The 16,440-nt window shown below is 37.7% G+C and overlaps 1 protein-coding gene across 12 annotated transcripts in view; it reads right to left on the reverse strand.

Moving 5' to 3' along the window:
* Window positions 1–16,440, reverse strand: part of LRRC49 (leucine rich repeat containing 49) — a 253,934-nt gene that overhangs the window by 10,051 nt on the left and 227,443 nt on the right. For 10 of the 12 annotated variants that reach the window (XM_080663538.1, XM_080663543.1, XM_080663542.1 and 7 more), the window contains 2 exons: window positions 14,165–14,274; window positions 1,846–1,999 (listed from right to left, as the gene is read on the reverse strand). The exons of 1 other annotated variant lie outside the window; for it this stretch is intronic. In XM_080663538.1, the coding sequence (XP_080519664.1) occupies window positions 1,846–1,999; window positions 14,165–14,274 (264 nt within the window). The remainder of the gene's footprint in view (window positions 1–1,845; window positions 2,000–14,164; window positions 14,275–16,440) is intronic. One more of the 12 variants, XM_080663548.1, reaches the window with a different exon arrangement.

Below are 16,440 nucleotides of genomic sequence, written 5' to 3' on the forward strand. Positions count from 1 at the left end.
TCTCCCTTGCAGGCCTTGTCCCCTCCAACTGCCCTCCCCTGCAGGCCTGGTCCTCCCAACTGCCCTCCACTGCTGGCCTGGTCGCCCCCAACTGCCCTCCTTTGCCAGCCCGGTCACCCCTAACTGCCCTCCTCTGCAAGCCTGATCGCCCCCAACTGCCCTCCCTTGCAGGCCTAGTCCCTCCCAACTGCCCTCCCCTGCAGGCCTGATCACCCACAACTGCCCTCCACTGCCGGCCATCTTTTTGGCAGCCATCTTGTGTCCACATGGGGGCTGCCATCTTGTGTGTTGGAGTGATGGTCAATTTGCATATCACTCTTTTATTAGATAGGATTGTTAAATACATTGAGTTTTCAGGTGATTTTCAAGCTATGATCCACAGAGCCCTATGGGTTCCAAAGAGATGCTTGAGGATTGGGGTGAAATGCGGGGAAAGGAAAAGAATAGGAGATCCAATAAAATGAAGCTCTGAACCCCTTACTTTCCCTCTGCAACAACAGCAGCTCTGCTGTCTTGCTTTGTTTTGACATAGTGGGTTTTCAGCTACAATATGGTTTGAATAAAGAGTCCCATAGCTGTTAAAAAACACACACATTTGAAAACTACTTGCCTATTTTACTTCAAATTTTATATATCTATGACACCTATTCTATATCTACTAGTATATCTAGATTTAGATCTAAATGATCTATCTATATATCTAATTTTATATACAGTGCCTTGCACATAAGTCATAGGTGCTCAATGTTACCTGATCTTTTTGTCTTATTCTTTTGCCCATTAGTTCCCTCAAAATCTCTTGTAGAATCAATCTAACATTCTATTGTTAATTAGATGACTTGTTTCCTCAGCTTTTTTATGAGCTCCATCAAGGCAGAAACTGCATGCTTTTCTTCTTTGTAGTTCATGCAGCACCCTAACATTGCATTGCCCCTGCCCAATAAACCTCTGAACACTTTGCCTTTGTAGTTACAGTGGAAACAGAACAGGTCAAAATTTTATTATATGATTAAGAATACAGAAGTTCTTTGGTTGAACCATTACCAATGGACACAACACTAGGGGGGTGAGGGCATGTGCTGGGGGATGGGAGTGGCCAGGGAGAGTTCAATGGAGGAAAAATATATTGTAATTGCTATGTACGGGCCAGGGGGGGCGGTACTTGAAATATCAGGGGGACCACTATGTAAAATATATGATTATCTAACCACACACACACACACACACACACACACACACACACACACACACACACAAATAATACAGAAGTTAATTGTGTAGAAGATTGAAAGAAGTGAATTAAAACACCAAGGACTCAAGCAAAGGGAACAGAAATGTGTCCCCTGCCAGTCTGGCATGGGCTAGTTAAGTATTCACAGCAAACCTTATATCACTTTTCTTTTAAGTAGGACCTTTGGTCCTACTTTGGTCTAGATTTTTTATACAGATTTATTTCTTTTTTTGTTTGTCTATTAAATTTATTGGGTCAACATTGGTCAATATGAACATATAGGTTTCAGGTGTAGGTCTCTATGTTATAAGATCTGATATTGTACTGTGTGACCATCATCCAAAGTCAAATATTCTCTTGTCACCATTCAGATTTCTTTTGAGGATTATTTTTCTGCAGAAATGAAGATATTGGAACTATGGGCTCTACTTCTTCCTAATGGCATGGTGCCTATTTTCCTCATCTCAGTATATTTAAGGCTGGCTAACATTTTAGACAGTAACAACACTAAAAAGTTATCTTGACTGTTTGAGGGAGAAATGTACAACCTCCAAGTCCTAAGCCATGTGGGATATACCCAGACACTAGATTCCAAAAATCAATGGTAATTTTACCTCTAGCTTTTCATTATAAAAGTCTCTTGTGGTATAATTTAGCATAGCACGATTTGTATTTTCTCCTACAAATCTTTTGCTATCATTATTTTCTTCATTAACAATACCATGTTTTTTCCCCTTGGTTTCTTGTAGATAGCGGAATTGCTTCTTCCTACAGAAAGACAGTAGAGAGGTATAGAGTTACTTAACAGATTTATTAACAAATGTCCATTTTTTAATTTTGTTTTAGAGGGGAACATATATTCTTTTGAATGTTTTATGAGTTTGAGTTAATTACTTCCTTGAGCTCAGTTCAGTGCTCCAATATTTCTACTAATTAAGCTATTCAACACAAATTCTTGTTTCATAACTACCAATCATCAATATAAACATGTCTCAAGCATTTCTAAAGTGAAAAAGACTCGACATTAAAAAAAATCAATACAAAAATTAATCACAGAGCACAAAACAACCCAATTAAAGATGTAGTAGACCAAACTTACAAAGTCTTTATATTCCATAAAACATGTTAGTCACCCTCTTATAAGGCACACAAATACCTCATAAATCCCACTAGGCAGCTCAGTAGTATTTTAAATAGCTAGAACATGGAATGGGATACTGGTTTAAGTTCAGAGAAAATCAAAACAAAAACTTCCAACTGTTAGCATATCAGTGCCAGATCTCAATAGGAGGTAAATAATGAGAGGAGCCTCATTTGATTAAGAAGAAGAACATAAATGGTGCTCATAGTATCACTTACAGACCCATAAGCCTAATCCAGAGGGCTCCAACTCATCCTCCATGAAAGATGCTTCTGGTTTCCACCACTTCGAGTGTCTATACATGAAGTGGTATTACTACTTTACTGTGAACTTAAGACTGGGGGCAGAAGAAAAATATTTCTTTTAAAATTTGTTCCATTTTCCAATTTAAAGGTGTAAAACAATCATTTGAGAAATACAAATTTTTGAATAGTATAAAGAAATTAATCTATTTTAAGCTAATTCACTCATAAATCTATAGCACATAAATCTATATATAAATCTACAACATTGTTCACATTTGACATATTTCTCTTTAGGCCTTTTCTATAAATTTTTGTAAAAAGTTAAAATCATACTAAACATCCAATTCTGTACACTGTTTTTCACTTAATGTTATACAATACATTTTTTCCATGTCATTAAAAATTAGTAATTTTGCCCTGGCCTGTGTGGCTCAGTTGGTTGGAGCATCGTCCCGTGCACGGAAGGGGCACAGATTCGATTCCCAGTTAGGGCACATACCCAGGTTGCAGGTTCAATTCCCAGTAGGGGCGCGTACTGGAGGCAACCGATGAATGTTTCTCTCTCGCATAGATGTTTATCTCTCTCCCTCTCCTTTCCTCTCTCTCTAAACATATTTTTAAAATTTAATGAAGATATAAAAATCAATTATCATATAGAACACAATTTACCAAATCAATCCTTTTTATTGGATATTTAGATAGTATAATACTCTCACTTTTATAAAGAAAAAAGGTCTTTATCTGCATTTATTTTCTTTATTAATTTTTAATTACAAGAACAATGTAAACATACATTTTATATCACTTTTATTAGTCTTTTCAAATGATCAACTTTTCATTAATTCTGTTTTTAATGTCATTATTTCTTTTCTTTAACTCTTCATAATTATTTTGCTGTTTTATAATTTCTTTAGATACAATGTTTAGCTCATTCATTTTCAGGCTTTATTCTTTCCTATTATATTCATTTCAGGGCTAAAATGTTCCTATTTAGCACCATGGTAACTTGATCCCACAAGTTTTGAAATGTATTTTTATTATATTTCATTTCAAAGTAGTTTCAAATTTCCATTATGAAACTGTCTTTAACCTGTGGGTTATTTAGAAGTGTTCCTTAATTTGAATCTGTTGACATTTGCTTTACGAACAGTATTTGGTTAATTTTTATAAATATTCCATGTAAACTTAAAAATAATGTACAATCTATAGTTGTTCGGGGCAATATTCTCTAAATGTCCATTAAGTCAAATTGTAAATCATGTTGTTCAACTATTTCATTTTTTTCTATTAATTGCACAGAGGTATATGAAAACTTCTCAAAGTAATGTGGATTTGCAGTGTTGTCAACTTTTGGCTTAGAAGTTTTTAAGGCTATGCTGATGGATGCATACAAATTAAATTAGCAAATTTATCATTATATTCCTGGTGAACTGAACCTATTATTTTGAAATGGTCCTCTTTATATTTCCATTTTTGCTTTTAACCTTACTCTATTTAGTCTTCAATGGCTATTCTGTTTTTATGCTGGTTAGTATTGGTGTTGTCTATTTTTCCCCACTTATTTACTTTCAAACTTTATATAACCTTACGTTTTAGACGTGTTTCCTAACATAAAATTGAACTTCACTTTTTTATTCAGTCTCACAATCTCTGGCTTTTAACCAGTACATCTACCATAGTACATGTGCATTTATCATTGAGGTGGACTGGTTATACTGATGGTCATAATTAATAGCTTCCTTGAATCCATGCCGTTTACAATGTGATTCTGCAGAAAATAACAGTGTATCAGTTCTTAACCTAGGCCTCCAGAGGTCTTATATGTTTCCACTCTCTCTTCAGACTTTGCCTCTGCCATAAAAACAAATCATGTGGAGCAGAGATTTCTAGACTATTACAGACCATGTGAGCAGAGACAAGTTTTCTCAATTAAGGGCTTTCTTAGACCAGCATATGGTCAGCCAACCCCCAAACCAATGATAGAGCCAGGCTAGATCAGCAGTGGTGCCTGCCCAAACCACAGGTGACTATAGATGCATGAGGAAACTGGCTGAGAGCAGAAGAACCACCCTGCTGACCTGGAGACTGGGGGGGAGGGGGGGAAAGGGGAGATGTGTTTTGTTTTAAGCCACTGATTTTTGGTACAAATGTAGGTGCTGATATAGTAATATTTAGATTAAATTTGACATTTTCTTTCCTATTTGACTCACGTGTTCCATATTTTTTCTATTTTTCTTCTCCCCATCTTCCCACCCTTACCCTTACTAGCCTGGAAGCTATATATTCTTTGGTTACCACAGAAGCTACAACATGCACTCTTAAAAGTACTGACATCTAAAGTTAATTACTGTATATCCCTCTTATGCAATACAAGAATCTAGAATACTGTATCTCCATTAACTCTTTTCTAATTTATACTACTGTTGTAGTGTTATATATATACTAGAGGCCCAGTGCATGAAATTCATGCACGGGGGGGGGGTGTCCCTCAGCCCAGCCTGCACCCTCTCAATCTGGGACATCCCTCTCACAATCCAGGACTGCTGGCTCCCAACTGCCCTCCCCTGCAGGCCTGGTCCCTCCCAACTGCCCTCCCCTGCTAGCCTGGTCCCCCCCAACTGCCCTCCCCTGCTGACCTGGTCTCCCCCAACTGCCCTCCTCTGCTGGCCTGGTCACCCCTAACTGCTCTCCCTGCTGGCCTGATCGCCCACAACTGCCCTCCACTGCAGGCCTGGTCCCCCTGCAACTGCCCTCCACTGCAGGCCTGGTTCCCCCCCGCCCCCCACAAGTGCCCTCCATTGCAAGCCTGGTCCCCCCCAACTGCTCTCCCCTGCTGACCTGGTCTCCCCCAACTGCCCTCCTTTGCCGCCCCAGTCACCCCTAACTGCTCTCCCTGCTTGCCTGATCGCCCACAACTGCCCTCCCCTGCAGGCCTGGTCCCCCCCAACTGCCCTCCCCTGCTGACCTGGTCTCCCCCAACTGCCCTCCTCTGCTGGCCTGGTCACCCCTAACTGCTCTCCCTGCTTGCCTGATCGCCCACAACTGCCCTCCCCTGCAGGCCTGGTCCCCCCCAACTGCCCTCCCCTGCAGGCCTGGGTCTCCCCCAACTCCAACTGCCCTCCTCTGCCGGCCTGGTCACCTCCAACTGCCCTCCTCTGCTGGCCTGGTCACCCCTAACTTCCCACAACTGCCCTCCCCTGTAGGCCATCTTGTGTCCACATAGGGGCAGCCATCTTTGACCACATGTGGGCGGTCATCTTGTGTCTTCATGTGACGGTCAATTTGCATATTACTCTTTTATTAGATAGGATAAAGATTTTTTAAAATAATAGTTTATTGATTTTTGGAGAAAGACGGAGAGAAACATCAGTGTGAGAGGGAAACATTGATTGGCTGCCTCCTGCACACCCCACAATGGGGATTGAGCCACAACTGGGCATGTTCCCTTATAAGGAATCAAACCAGCAACCTTTTGGTGCATGGGTTGATGCTCAACCAACTGAGTTACACCAGCCAGGGTTATTTCTATATTTTTAAACTCCACTATAAGTTGTTGCTTTACACAGTCAATATTCATTTAGCTTTATCCTACAAATTTAATACTTCCCTTGTTCTTCTTGAACATCAGACCTACTATCTGGGCTCAACAAGCTTTCTTATTTTTGTTTGTTTGTTTACTGGGTTTTTTTTTTGTTGTTGTTTTTTAATCCTCACCTGAGGATATTTTTCAATTGATTTTTAGAGAGAGTGGAAGAGAGAGGGAAAGACAGAGTGAAATATCAATGTGAGAGAAACACATCAACTGGTTGCTTCCTGCACAAGCCCTGACCAGGGCCTGGGTAGGGAGGAGGAGCATGCAACCAAGGTACGTGCCCTTGGCTAGAATCGAACCTGGGACCCTTTGGTCCGCAGGCTGACACTCTAGCCACTGAGCCAAACTGGCTAGGGCACTTTATTATTTCTTTTAGTGCAAGGATACTGGTGGGAAATCTCTTGGGTCTTGCTTTTATTATTTTGTTTTAATATGTCTATTTCATCTTCATTATTGAAGAACATTTTTGTTGTATATAGAATTCCTGGTTGGAAATTAGTTTCCTTTAGTATTTTAAATTATATCATTTGTTATTCTATCTTGTGGCTTCCACTACTTCTGTTGTGAAATTATTTGTTGATGTGGATACAACAGAGAATATCCTTTACTCTCTGTTGTATCTTTCTTTAAAAGTCCAATCAACATATGTTAAATCTTCTAATTCACTCCATCTTAAAATTTCTTAACTGCTTTCTCTGTTCTTCTTTTTCTTTGGGATGCATTCTACAAATTCCACTAGCCTATTTCCCAATTTACAGATTTTCTTTTCTTTTTTCTTTTTATTAAACTTATATTTCAAATTATTCCAATCAAAGTCAGATACAGACTTTGTGGAGACTGAAGCATCTATAACTTTATTGTCTCTTTTTTTAACATGAATACAAAATTGTGAATATAAAACACCATTACATTTCTGAGCTTCAAATAGGCCCCAATGATTCTCCTTTCTACTGTATCTAACTGGCTGTTAAATCTCTTAAGTTTTAAATTTTGTATTGTATTTTTCACTTACAGAACTTCCTTCGGTTTCCTTTTAGATCTGCTGGATCACTTTTTAAATTTTCCTCTTCTCTCCAGATATTTTCAACCTTGTCTTTTATATCATGAAATATACTAGGCATAGTCATTTTATATTCTATGAGTGGTAATGCAAAAATCTAAAGTATTCATGGTCTGTTTTTTTTTTCCCTGCTAGTTCTTGTATATGGTGCTTTAATTCCTAGTGTGCTTGCTTATTTGTATGTGTGTGTGTGTTGATCATTGCTCTTAAAAATTATCCATGGGGCCCTGGCCTGTGTGGCTCATGTACTGAGGGGTTGCTCGTTTGATTCCTGGTCAGGGCACATGCCAGAGTTCCGGACTCAATCCCCAGTAGGGGACGTGTAGGAGGCAACTGATTGATGTTTCACTCTCACATTGATGTTTCTCTCTTTCTTTCTCTCTCTCTTCCTCTCTCTAAACATCAATTTAAAAAAAATATTATCCATGGGGATTCTTTGAGATAGGATGAAAGCAACTTCCTCCAGAGAGGAGGTGCATTTGGTTTTCCAAAGTATCTAGAGAAAGTAATGTTTAAACTTAGATATTATTTTAAACTGCCCGTGTATTGTGAATTCAGGCTGCAAATCTATTAAAAAACTGTCTTTTGATTATAACTTCTTACAGACAACTTTGCCACTTTTCTGCTCAAGCCAAGGCAAGTTTTCTTGTAAAACCTTGAGAGTGGGGAGAGAAAGAAAGGTTTATTTCTGATGACCTTCACCTTGATGATGTAGCCATTTGGAATTTAGCGTAATCTTGGGAAGATCTCAATTTATATTCACCATTTTAGATGGGGTCCTGGGCTGTGATTTTTTATCATTCCTTTTTTGTAGCTAAAAGTCCCAAAATTTAAGTTTCCCTGAAATGCCTTGAGGTCAAACATAGTCTGTGTGCTCACATTCTCAATGTTCTTTTCCCCATGGATATTAGCTTAATAACTTTGTTATATATTGTCATCTCTTCAATACTTTTATGGAGCTTTTAAAAGTCTTATCTAGCATTTTTAGTTGTTTTTAATGTTCAAAACAACCTAACTCATCATTTTCATAAAGCAAGTCCAATATCTCAATGAAAAGTTTCAAACTGTACAAACATACACAGAGTTAAACTTGAACACCACTTTTCAACTATTCCACCACCATTTCAACATCCACACCCATCCAGGTGTTTATTTTTTTTTAGCTCCCTTTTTATGCTTCTGTATACATATTTAATCTGTTGCTTTTTATAGTAGCAGTGGGTCATAACATAAATATTGCTTTATGCCTTATTTTATTTAATTAACTGTCTGACTCTGGATTATTTCATGCCAGAACAGACCTACCTTACTCTATATATACCTTAATCTATAATGTAGGTAGTATCATTGTAGGTAGTCTCATGTAGATACTACATCCATAGTATAAAAGTATCATGATTTAGTTTTCCTATCATTAGGCATTTAGTTACTTTCCAAAGTTGGGTTACTACAAACAATAAAGCAATGGCAGCCTCTTGTACATATATCATTCATGCCACTATGTATGCTTTACAATAAGTTATATTTGTAGTACTAGAACTTCTGCATACAGAAATAAGATAGATACTGCCAAACTACCTCCTCCAAGTTATAACTTTTGCTAACAGTAGAGTGTACATTTCCCTGAATACAAATAAATCCTTCATGTTATTGGTTTAAAATTTTAAGTCAATATCATTGGCAAAAAATATCTCATTATTTTAATTTTATTTCCCTAATTACAAGTTAATTTCATCTCTTATGTTATTTGGCCATTTGTCATTATGAATTCTCTATTTATATACTTTGATTTTATTTCCTATCATGTTGACTGTCTTTTTCTTACTAAATTTATAGAACTTCTTTCAAAATTTGGTATGTTGAAAATATATTCTCCCTGTATGCTTATGTCTTTTGACCTTATTATGGCTTTTATTGTATAAAACTTTAAAATTTTTATAAGCAAAATGTGTCAAACTTTATGGAAGTATTAGAAAGTATAGTAGAGTGGTTTTTGAAATTTGGGAATATGAATGCCTTCCTAAGATACAAATTCATCTTGTTTGGCTTATTGAGTACTCTCATTAAGATTTTTCATTGGGAATTTAGTAAATTTGTGAATTAATTCAAATAAGTTTGCATATTTTTACTATTAAGTCTCAGAAATCATTAAATGCACATCTCTCCATTTCTTAGACTTTTTAAATTCCTAATTTCACTGTGGTTTTATAGTTTTTATTGCTTGAATAAATAGTATACTTTTCTAAAACTATTTTCAATAGTTTATTAATGTAATGATGAAATGTTAATTATTTTTGTATGCTGAAGTGGTGTCTGACCTCCTTGCACATTTTGACTAGTTCAAAAACATTTAACAGTTGAGCCTTTAGATTTTTCTTAGAAAATTATCTTTATAAAGAGTGAATTTTTGCTTTTACTGGACAACTGTTCGCTTTTCAATTTCTTCTTTTCTTTAAAAATTACTGTTCTATTTATGAATTACTTTATTTTATTTCATTTTATTCTGGTATTTTCTAGCTTCCTGAATTAAAAGCTTCATTCATTAATTTCTAATCTTCATTTTCTAATAAATATATTAAAGATATATAATTTCCTCTCAGTACACTTTTAGCCATATCTCATAGGTTTTGACATATAGTATTTTTGTCAAATTCACTTATATGTGACCTATGACTTTGGTTTTATTTTTTAAAAGATTTTTAAATTGATTTTTTAGAGAAAGAAGAAGGGAGAGGGAGATAGAGAAACACTGATATGAGAGTGAAACATTGGCTGCCTCCTTCAAGCCTCCTACAGGAAGATTGAGCCTGCAACCCAGGAATGCGCCCTGACCAAGAATTGAATTCACAACCTTTCAGTGCATGAGATAACGCCCAACCAACTGAGCCAGACTGGCCAAGGTGACTTCGGTTTTATTTTATTCTTAAACCCAAAAAGGTTATTTTCTGAAATCCTTTTTTAATAACTATAATAAAAAGAGCAACAACAACAACAAAAAATAGAACAAAAGCCAAAAAGATAATTTGATATACAGAAAAAGCAAGCTTCTACATACTTTGAAACCCTAGGGTGCTCACTTCAACTTATAGGGACAATCATTTAAAAGAACACACAATTTAAATGACACAAGAATATCTTTGAAATGCATGTTCTATTTCTCACAAAATGTAGCATTTTATGCAATTGTTCTATACATTTTTACTTTCTACAACATATCAAAGACTGTTTCATATCTGAATCTCTATTTTTAGAGCTATAAGTAATTGGTCCTCTATTGATGGACATTTAGTGAGTTTTCATATTTTTCCTATTATAAACACTGGCTGCAATAAAATTTCCTTGGACACATACATTTGTGCACATGTAGAAAATATTATCTGCATAATATTCCTTTAAGTGAAATCACTAAGTCAAAGGGCATGTAGTTTACAAAAATTTGTTAGGTATTGCTAAAGTGTAAAAAAAATTGCCTCAATTTTCATTAACACCAATAGTGTATATGAATCCTGTTTCATCATGCTGTACATTATCAAACTTTTAGTCTTTCTCCACAAAGTTACCTTATTGTTTTAAAATTTTCATGTCTATAAATTTGATTGAGGTTAACATCTTTTTTAAAGTTTGAAGACATTTATATTTTGCTTTCTGGGAACTTGCTTCTCCTGTTTCTTTGTTTTTCCAATTCCAACTCGATACTTTTTGGCTCATTATTTTATGATAGTATAATTAGAGAAAATGATCTATATGAGTTTGCCCTTTGGGGATGGGGATATATATATATATATATATATATATATATATTTGGGAAAATTGAACATTTATTAAGCCCAAAGAAAAAAAATATATTTCTAAAATATTTCTTAGGTGTTTGAATAGTCTTTGTTTGTTTGTTTTTTAGTGAATTGGGAATAAGGTTCTGGGAAAAATTTTTAAATACAGGTTGGGGAAAAAGCAGATTTAGAGAAGTTTGTATGGAAAATAATACAATGATTAATAATAATACAACAATAGTCCGGCTGGTGTGGCTCAGTGGTTGAGCATCAACCTGATTTACTAAGAGGTCCCTGATTCGATTCCGGGTCAGGGCATATGCTCGGATTGTGGGCTCAATCCCCAGCAATGGGGCATGCAGGTAGCAGCCAATTGATGTTGATGCATCAATGTTTCTTTCTCTCTCCCCCTCTCCCTTCCTCTTTGTCTAAAATCAATAAAAACATATTAAAAATAATAATACAACAATAAACTCTGTTTTGTATACTCACAACTATAAACCTAATTTGCCCCAACCTGTATATTTATTTGATAAAATGTGTTAACTGAGTTATTCAAATCCTCATTATTCTTTTTTATTTTTGTTAATTTGATCTACTGATCAAACAGATTAATATTTACCACAATAACTGTGACTTTAACAGGGTATAATTGAATTTCCTTTTCTCTTTTGATAAATATATTTTTTATTGATTTTGGAGGGGAAAGGAGAGGGAGAGATAGAAATACCAATGATGGGAGAGAACCACTGATCAGCTACCTTCTGCATGGTCCCTACTGGCAATTGTGTCCACACCCAGGCATATGCCCTGACTGGGAATCGAACTGTGACCTCCTGCTTCATAGGTAGATGCTCAACCACTGAGCCACACTATACTTGTATTTCTTAATGTATTTAGAAGCTGTTATCTTGGTTAAATTAAGTTTAACATTATTATCTTTTTTGGCGGATTGTAGTTTTGGTGTCATGAATTCTATTATCACTAATATTAATACCCCTGTATTTGTTTGTTGTTGTGGTCAGCATTTGCTTGTTATGTATTTTCCATTCCTTTATTTCAATTTTTATAAATTGCTTTCTTTAGGGATATCTCTCAAAAAAATATGTAACTCAATTTTTAATCCAATCTGAGAGCCACTATCTATTAATAGGATAATTTCATTCATTAATATTCATTGTGATAATGGACATGTTTCCTGTTTTACTTCCTTTCCTGCTTTTTGTTGATCAGTGTTTTCTTTTCCTTTTAGTGATTTAGAAATTATACATCTTTTTTCCCTAATGATAGCCCTTAAAATTTTAAAACACACAGTTAAACACATATTTTTCCATCCATTTCTGGTGTTAATTAATACCTATTATTTCTCCTAAACAGGGAAAGAAACCTGACAAGTTTAAGTTCCTTTTGCTTAGAATTTTCTTGGATTTTTATCCTCAGGTTATTAAAATTTTTTTACATCATGCATTAATATTTTTAGACAACTATAATTTTTACTGGTTCTTTCCCTATCATTTCTTGAATTCATTGCTTCCTATTTGTTGCATTCACTGTCAATTTTGTAGCCTTACCTCCCTCAGTATTTGTTTCTCAGAGTGGTTCTATAGGTTTTCAATGGGATTTTGATTCCACCAATTAGATATGCTTGGATTAAGATCTGAATCAGAACTGAGCTAAGTGGGAAGTACAGGTAGCACATAAGATACCAGTTTTGTTGTAAATTACATCAGGGGCTCTAGGGCAGGGAGTGGGAAACCTCCTGATTCCCAGTGTAGTTCAAATGGTATGATCCTGGAACCCACAGCTGGGACAACAGTCTCCTAATCACCCAGCTTCCTGATTGTAGCAAAGGTGGCAGTTCCCTTGGTGGGATGGCCCAGTCTAAAGACTGTTTCTCCAACCCTTGTAATGATTTTGTAGACAACTAATTCCTTTTATATTAATCATTTTCTGCTTACTCTAGTCATAGTGAATTCTCTTATAATTGAATCATGACTGGCAGATAATCCTTGACTTTTCTCCCTCTATGCCACATCTTGTCAGTGACTGTATTCAGTCAGGTACATCTCTTCTAAATATTTTTCAAATTATCCTCTTCTCCATCCTCATTGTCTTAGTTCAGGCCATCGTAATCTCTCTCCAGGACTATATACTAGCCTCTCAATTGGTCTCCATTCCTTCCATCCATGTCTGCTCAAATAGCAGCCTTTCTAGAACATAAATCTAACCATAGGATTGTTGGGCTTAATTACAAAGCACAAGTTTTCACTTTTGTTTTGTATGGATTGCAAGGCTCCTTAAAATCAGACCATAGTCAATCTTTCTAGCTTCATTTCCTATCACTATTCACAATCATCCCATGCTCCAATTATACTGAACTATCTCCAATTCCTTGTGCCTCTGCAGATCTCTTTCCCACATACCCTCTATCTGAAATACTCCTACTGATTCCTAAAAAACTATGTGAAATGTTACCTCTTTTGTGACACCTTCCCTAATGTTCTTCCAAAATGCTGTTAGTCTCTCCTATGCTCTTATGGACCTCTTATAGCACCTGAAACATCTATATATATAAAAGCCAAGTGACTGGAACAATGGAACAACGGAATGACCAGAACGACCGGTTGCTATGATGTGCACTGTGGTGTGATCTTTCTAGCTTCATTTCCTATCACTATTCACAATCACCCCATGCTCCCCCTGCCCCCGCAACCTCCTGCTGCCTCTCCCCCTGGATGGTCCCACCCTTGATTGGCTCGCCCACCCCCATGGAGGGGGCCCATCGGCCAACCTTCCACAGCCCCTCCCTCCACCAGCCCTGCCCCAATCAGCCCCCATCGGGGCAGGCTGGCTGGCCTCCACCCGTGCATGAATTCACAACTGGCATCTAGTTTTATTATAATTTCTTATCCATATCTTTAATTTATTAGCTTATAACCACATAAGAGTGAGGACTTTATCTTATTCATCTTTATGTCCCCAACACTTTGAATAGGGCCAACCACAAAACAAACAGGATAAATGTCTGTGAGATGTATAAATGGCAGAGTGAAGAGGTGTGTGGAATCTATTCCTTTTTCTAGTGCAACAGTAATTCTACAAAAATGATAGAAATTAAAGGTTACCTGGCATCACCCAGAATTGAAATCACACGGTAATGGGGTAACTCAGAAGATGCTACATGAGCTAGGATTCCAAAGAGTCTTTCAGCCATTATCATATCATTCTGTGTCACCTGAAGATATACAATGGAGATGGGTCAAAAATGACACTGTCTCTTAGCTTCATACAACATTCCAAAGAAATGTCCAGATTAAGTATTTTCTTTTTAGCTCAGGAAAGTACATTGTCCTGGGTTATACGAAGAGAGTTCTCATTGACATTTCATTTTCTTCCCTGAGCTTAATTAGAAGATGTACAAAAGTGGCTCATGGTGACGGAGGATGACTACAAGTTGAGTTTGCACTGACTTATAAGCTATATTTCCTGAGAATTATACTGAGGCACCTTAGATTCTTAATGAATTTTTTAGAAATCCTATAGCTTCTTGAGGCAGAATGATGTAGAGGGAAATTCCCAAGTGTCAATGAAATAGATTCATTTCAATAACGTTTCAAAGGTACAATAGGGTGTTGTTCAGACCTTGCTCCTATAAGGATAATTTTGTCCCTGCCTAAGAGTTAGAACATTGGATTAGCAAGGACACTCCTGTTCATTCTGAAGTCATGTCCACCTTTCACACTACAAGGATTAACTTGTCACAGGTATTCCCTGTGATGGTTCATTCAGATGTTAACCAAGAAAATGCTAAAAGTAAGACTTGGATTAATTTTTTATTCACTGTGAAATAATTCACATTATTTCTTTCATGGCATATTGTCTTTAATGTGAAATAGGGTTACTTGCATTTTAAGTACTATTAGTTTGTTTATATAATTCAGTAGATTCCAACCAGGGACCATTTTAGTCCCTAGGGAACACTTAGCAATGTTTGGAGACATTTTTGGTTGTCACAACTGGTGAAGGGGCACTATTGGCATCTAGTGGGTAGAAGCCAGGGATGCTGCTAAACATCCCACTATGCACAGAAGAGACCCCAAAACAAAGAATTATCTAGCCCAAAATGTCAACAGAGCTGAAGTTGAGAAACCCTGGTATAGTTAAATTTTGAATCTTTTATAAGTTCATTCTTAACATTAGCTATACTTCATGGGCATTTTCTGAAAAATAAACCCATAATTCACAAGCATCTTATGAATCAGTGCAGACAGACTTTCCCTTCCTTTCCCTAGATATTCTTTTTTCTTAATTATATTTTTATTGTTGACAGTACATATATTACAGATGTCCCTCATCTCCCTCTTTCTCCCCATCCATACCTTGCCCCATCCAAGCCTTCACCCATGGGCTATGCATATCTATACTAATAACAGCCTAGGGCCATCACAACCCCGAGGGACGACCAAATGCGAGGGGGGTGGGCGCGGATGCAGCGAGGTCGTTAGCCTCCGGCCCAGGCCCAGAGGAGGCCTAAGGACTTTGCTGCTGCCTCCGCAGTTCACTCCAGCAGGAACTGGGCCCTCCCCTCTGTGGACCAGAGGCCCTTTTCCTGATACCATGTTCCCAGGATCTCTCAGACCTGTTTGTGGAAGTCAGGAAACACTGAGTGTGGTCATCCCACCCTGGGGACTACCAGGGCTTACAGCAGGGGAGGGCCTTGGTGGGGTCCCCTCTGTTGTGGTGTCCAGAGTCCCTTTAGTGTTTCCTCGGGGTCCTCACCTTGACTCTGGCAGGACTTGGGCTGGTCCTCTGCGTATCTGAGGTCCCGCTCCCTATACCAAAGCCCCCTAGTCTCTGAGACCCGGATGTAGAAATCGCCTGTTGTCATCCCACCCTGGGTGGGATGATTCTGTTTTAGGGTCCAGGGTCCCTCCCTCCTCCCTCATGTTCCTCACCTTGAGCCCTGGCAGGTCCTGGGATCCTCCCTCTGTTGACCCAAGGCCAGACTCCTCAGATCAAGGCCTCACTGCCCTGAGTCCTCTGCAGGAAGTCAGTGTATGTCACATCTGGTACCAAGTCCAGCAATTCCAAAGCCTGATGGCAGGGGCTAAGATAGATTCCGTAGGGTCCTTTAGCCCTGCCTCTGATCCACACTTTGACAGGGCCTGGGCCTCCTGTCCTCTATGAACCTGAGTCTGCAATCCTCAGACCAAGGGTCTGACTACCCAAGTTCCCTGAGGAGGTGGGCAGGGGGAGGTGCAGTTTTCAACATACAAACAGGAAGCCCAACTTTGGGAATTAAAATTCCTGCCTCATTCACCTTATACTGTTAAACCCCAAATCTAGATACTATACCTACTATGATCACCCCCAAGATTTTAAACAAAGCTAAGATAACCAG

The sequence above is a fragment of the Plecotus auritus genome (genome assembly GCF_963455305.1).
Source record: "Plecotus auritus genome assembly, chromosome: 1".
NCBI classification, from domain to species: domain Eukaryota; kingdom Metazoa; phylum Chordata; class Mammalia; order Chiroptera; family Vespertilionidae; genus Plecotus; species Plecotus auritus.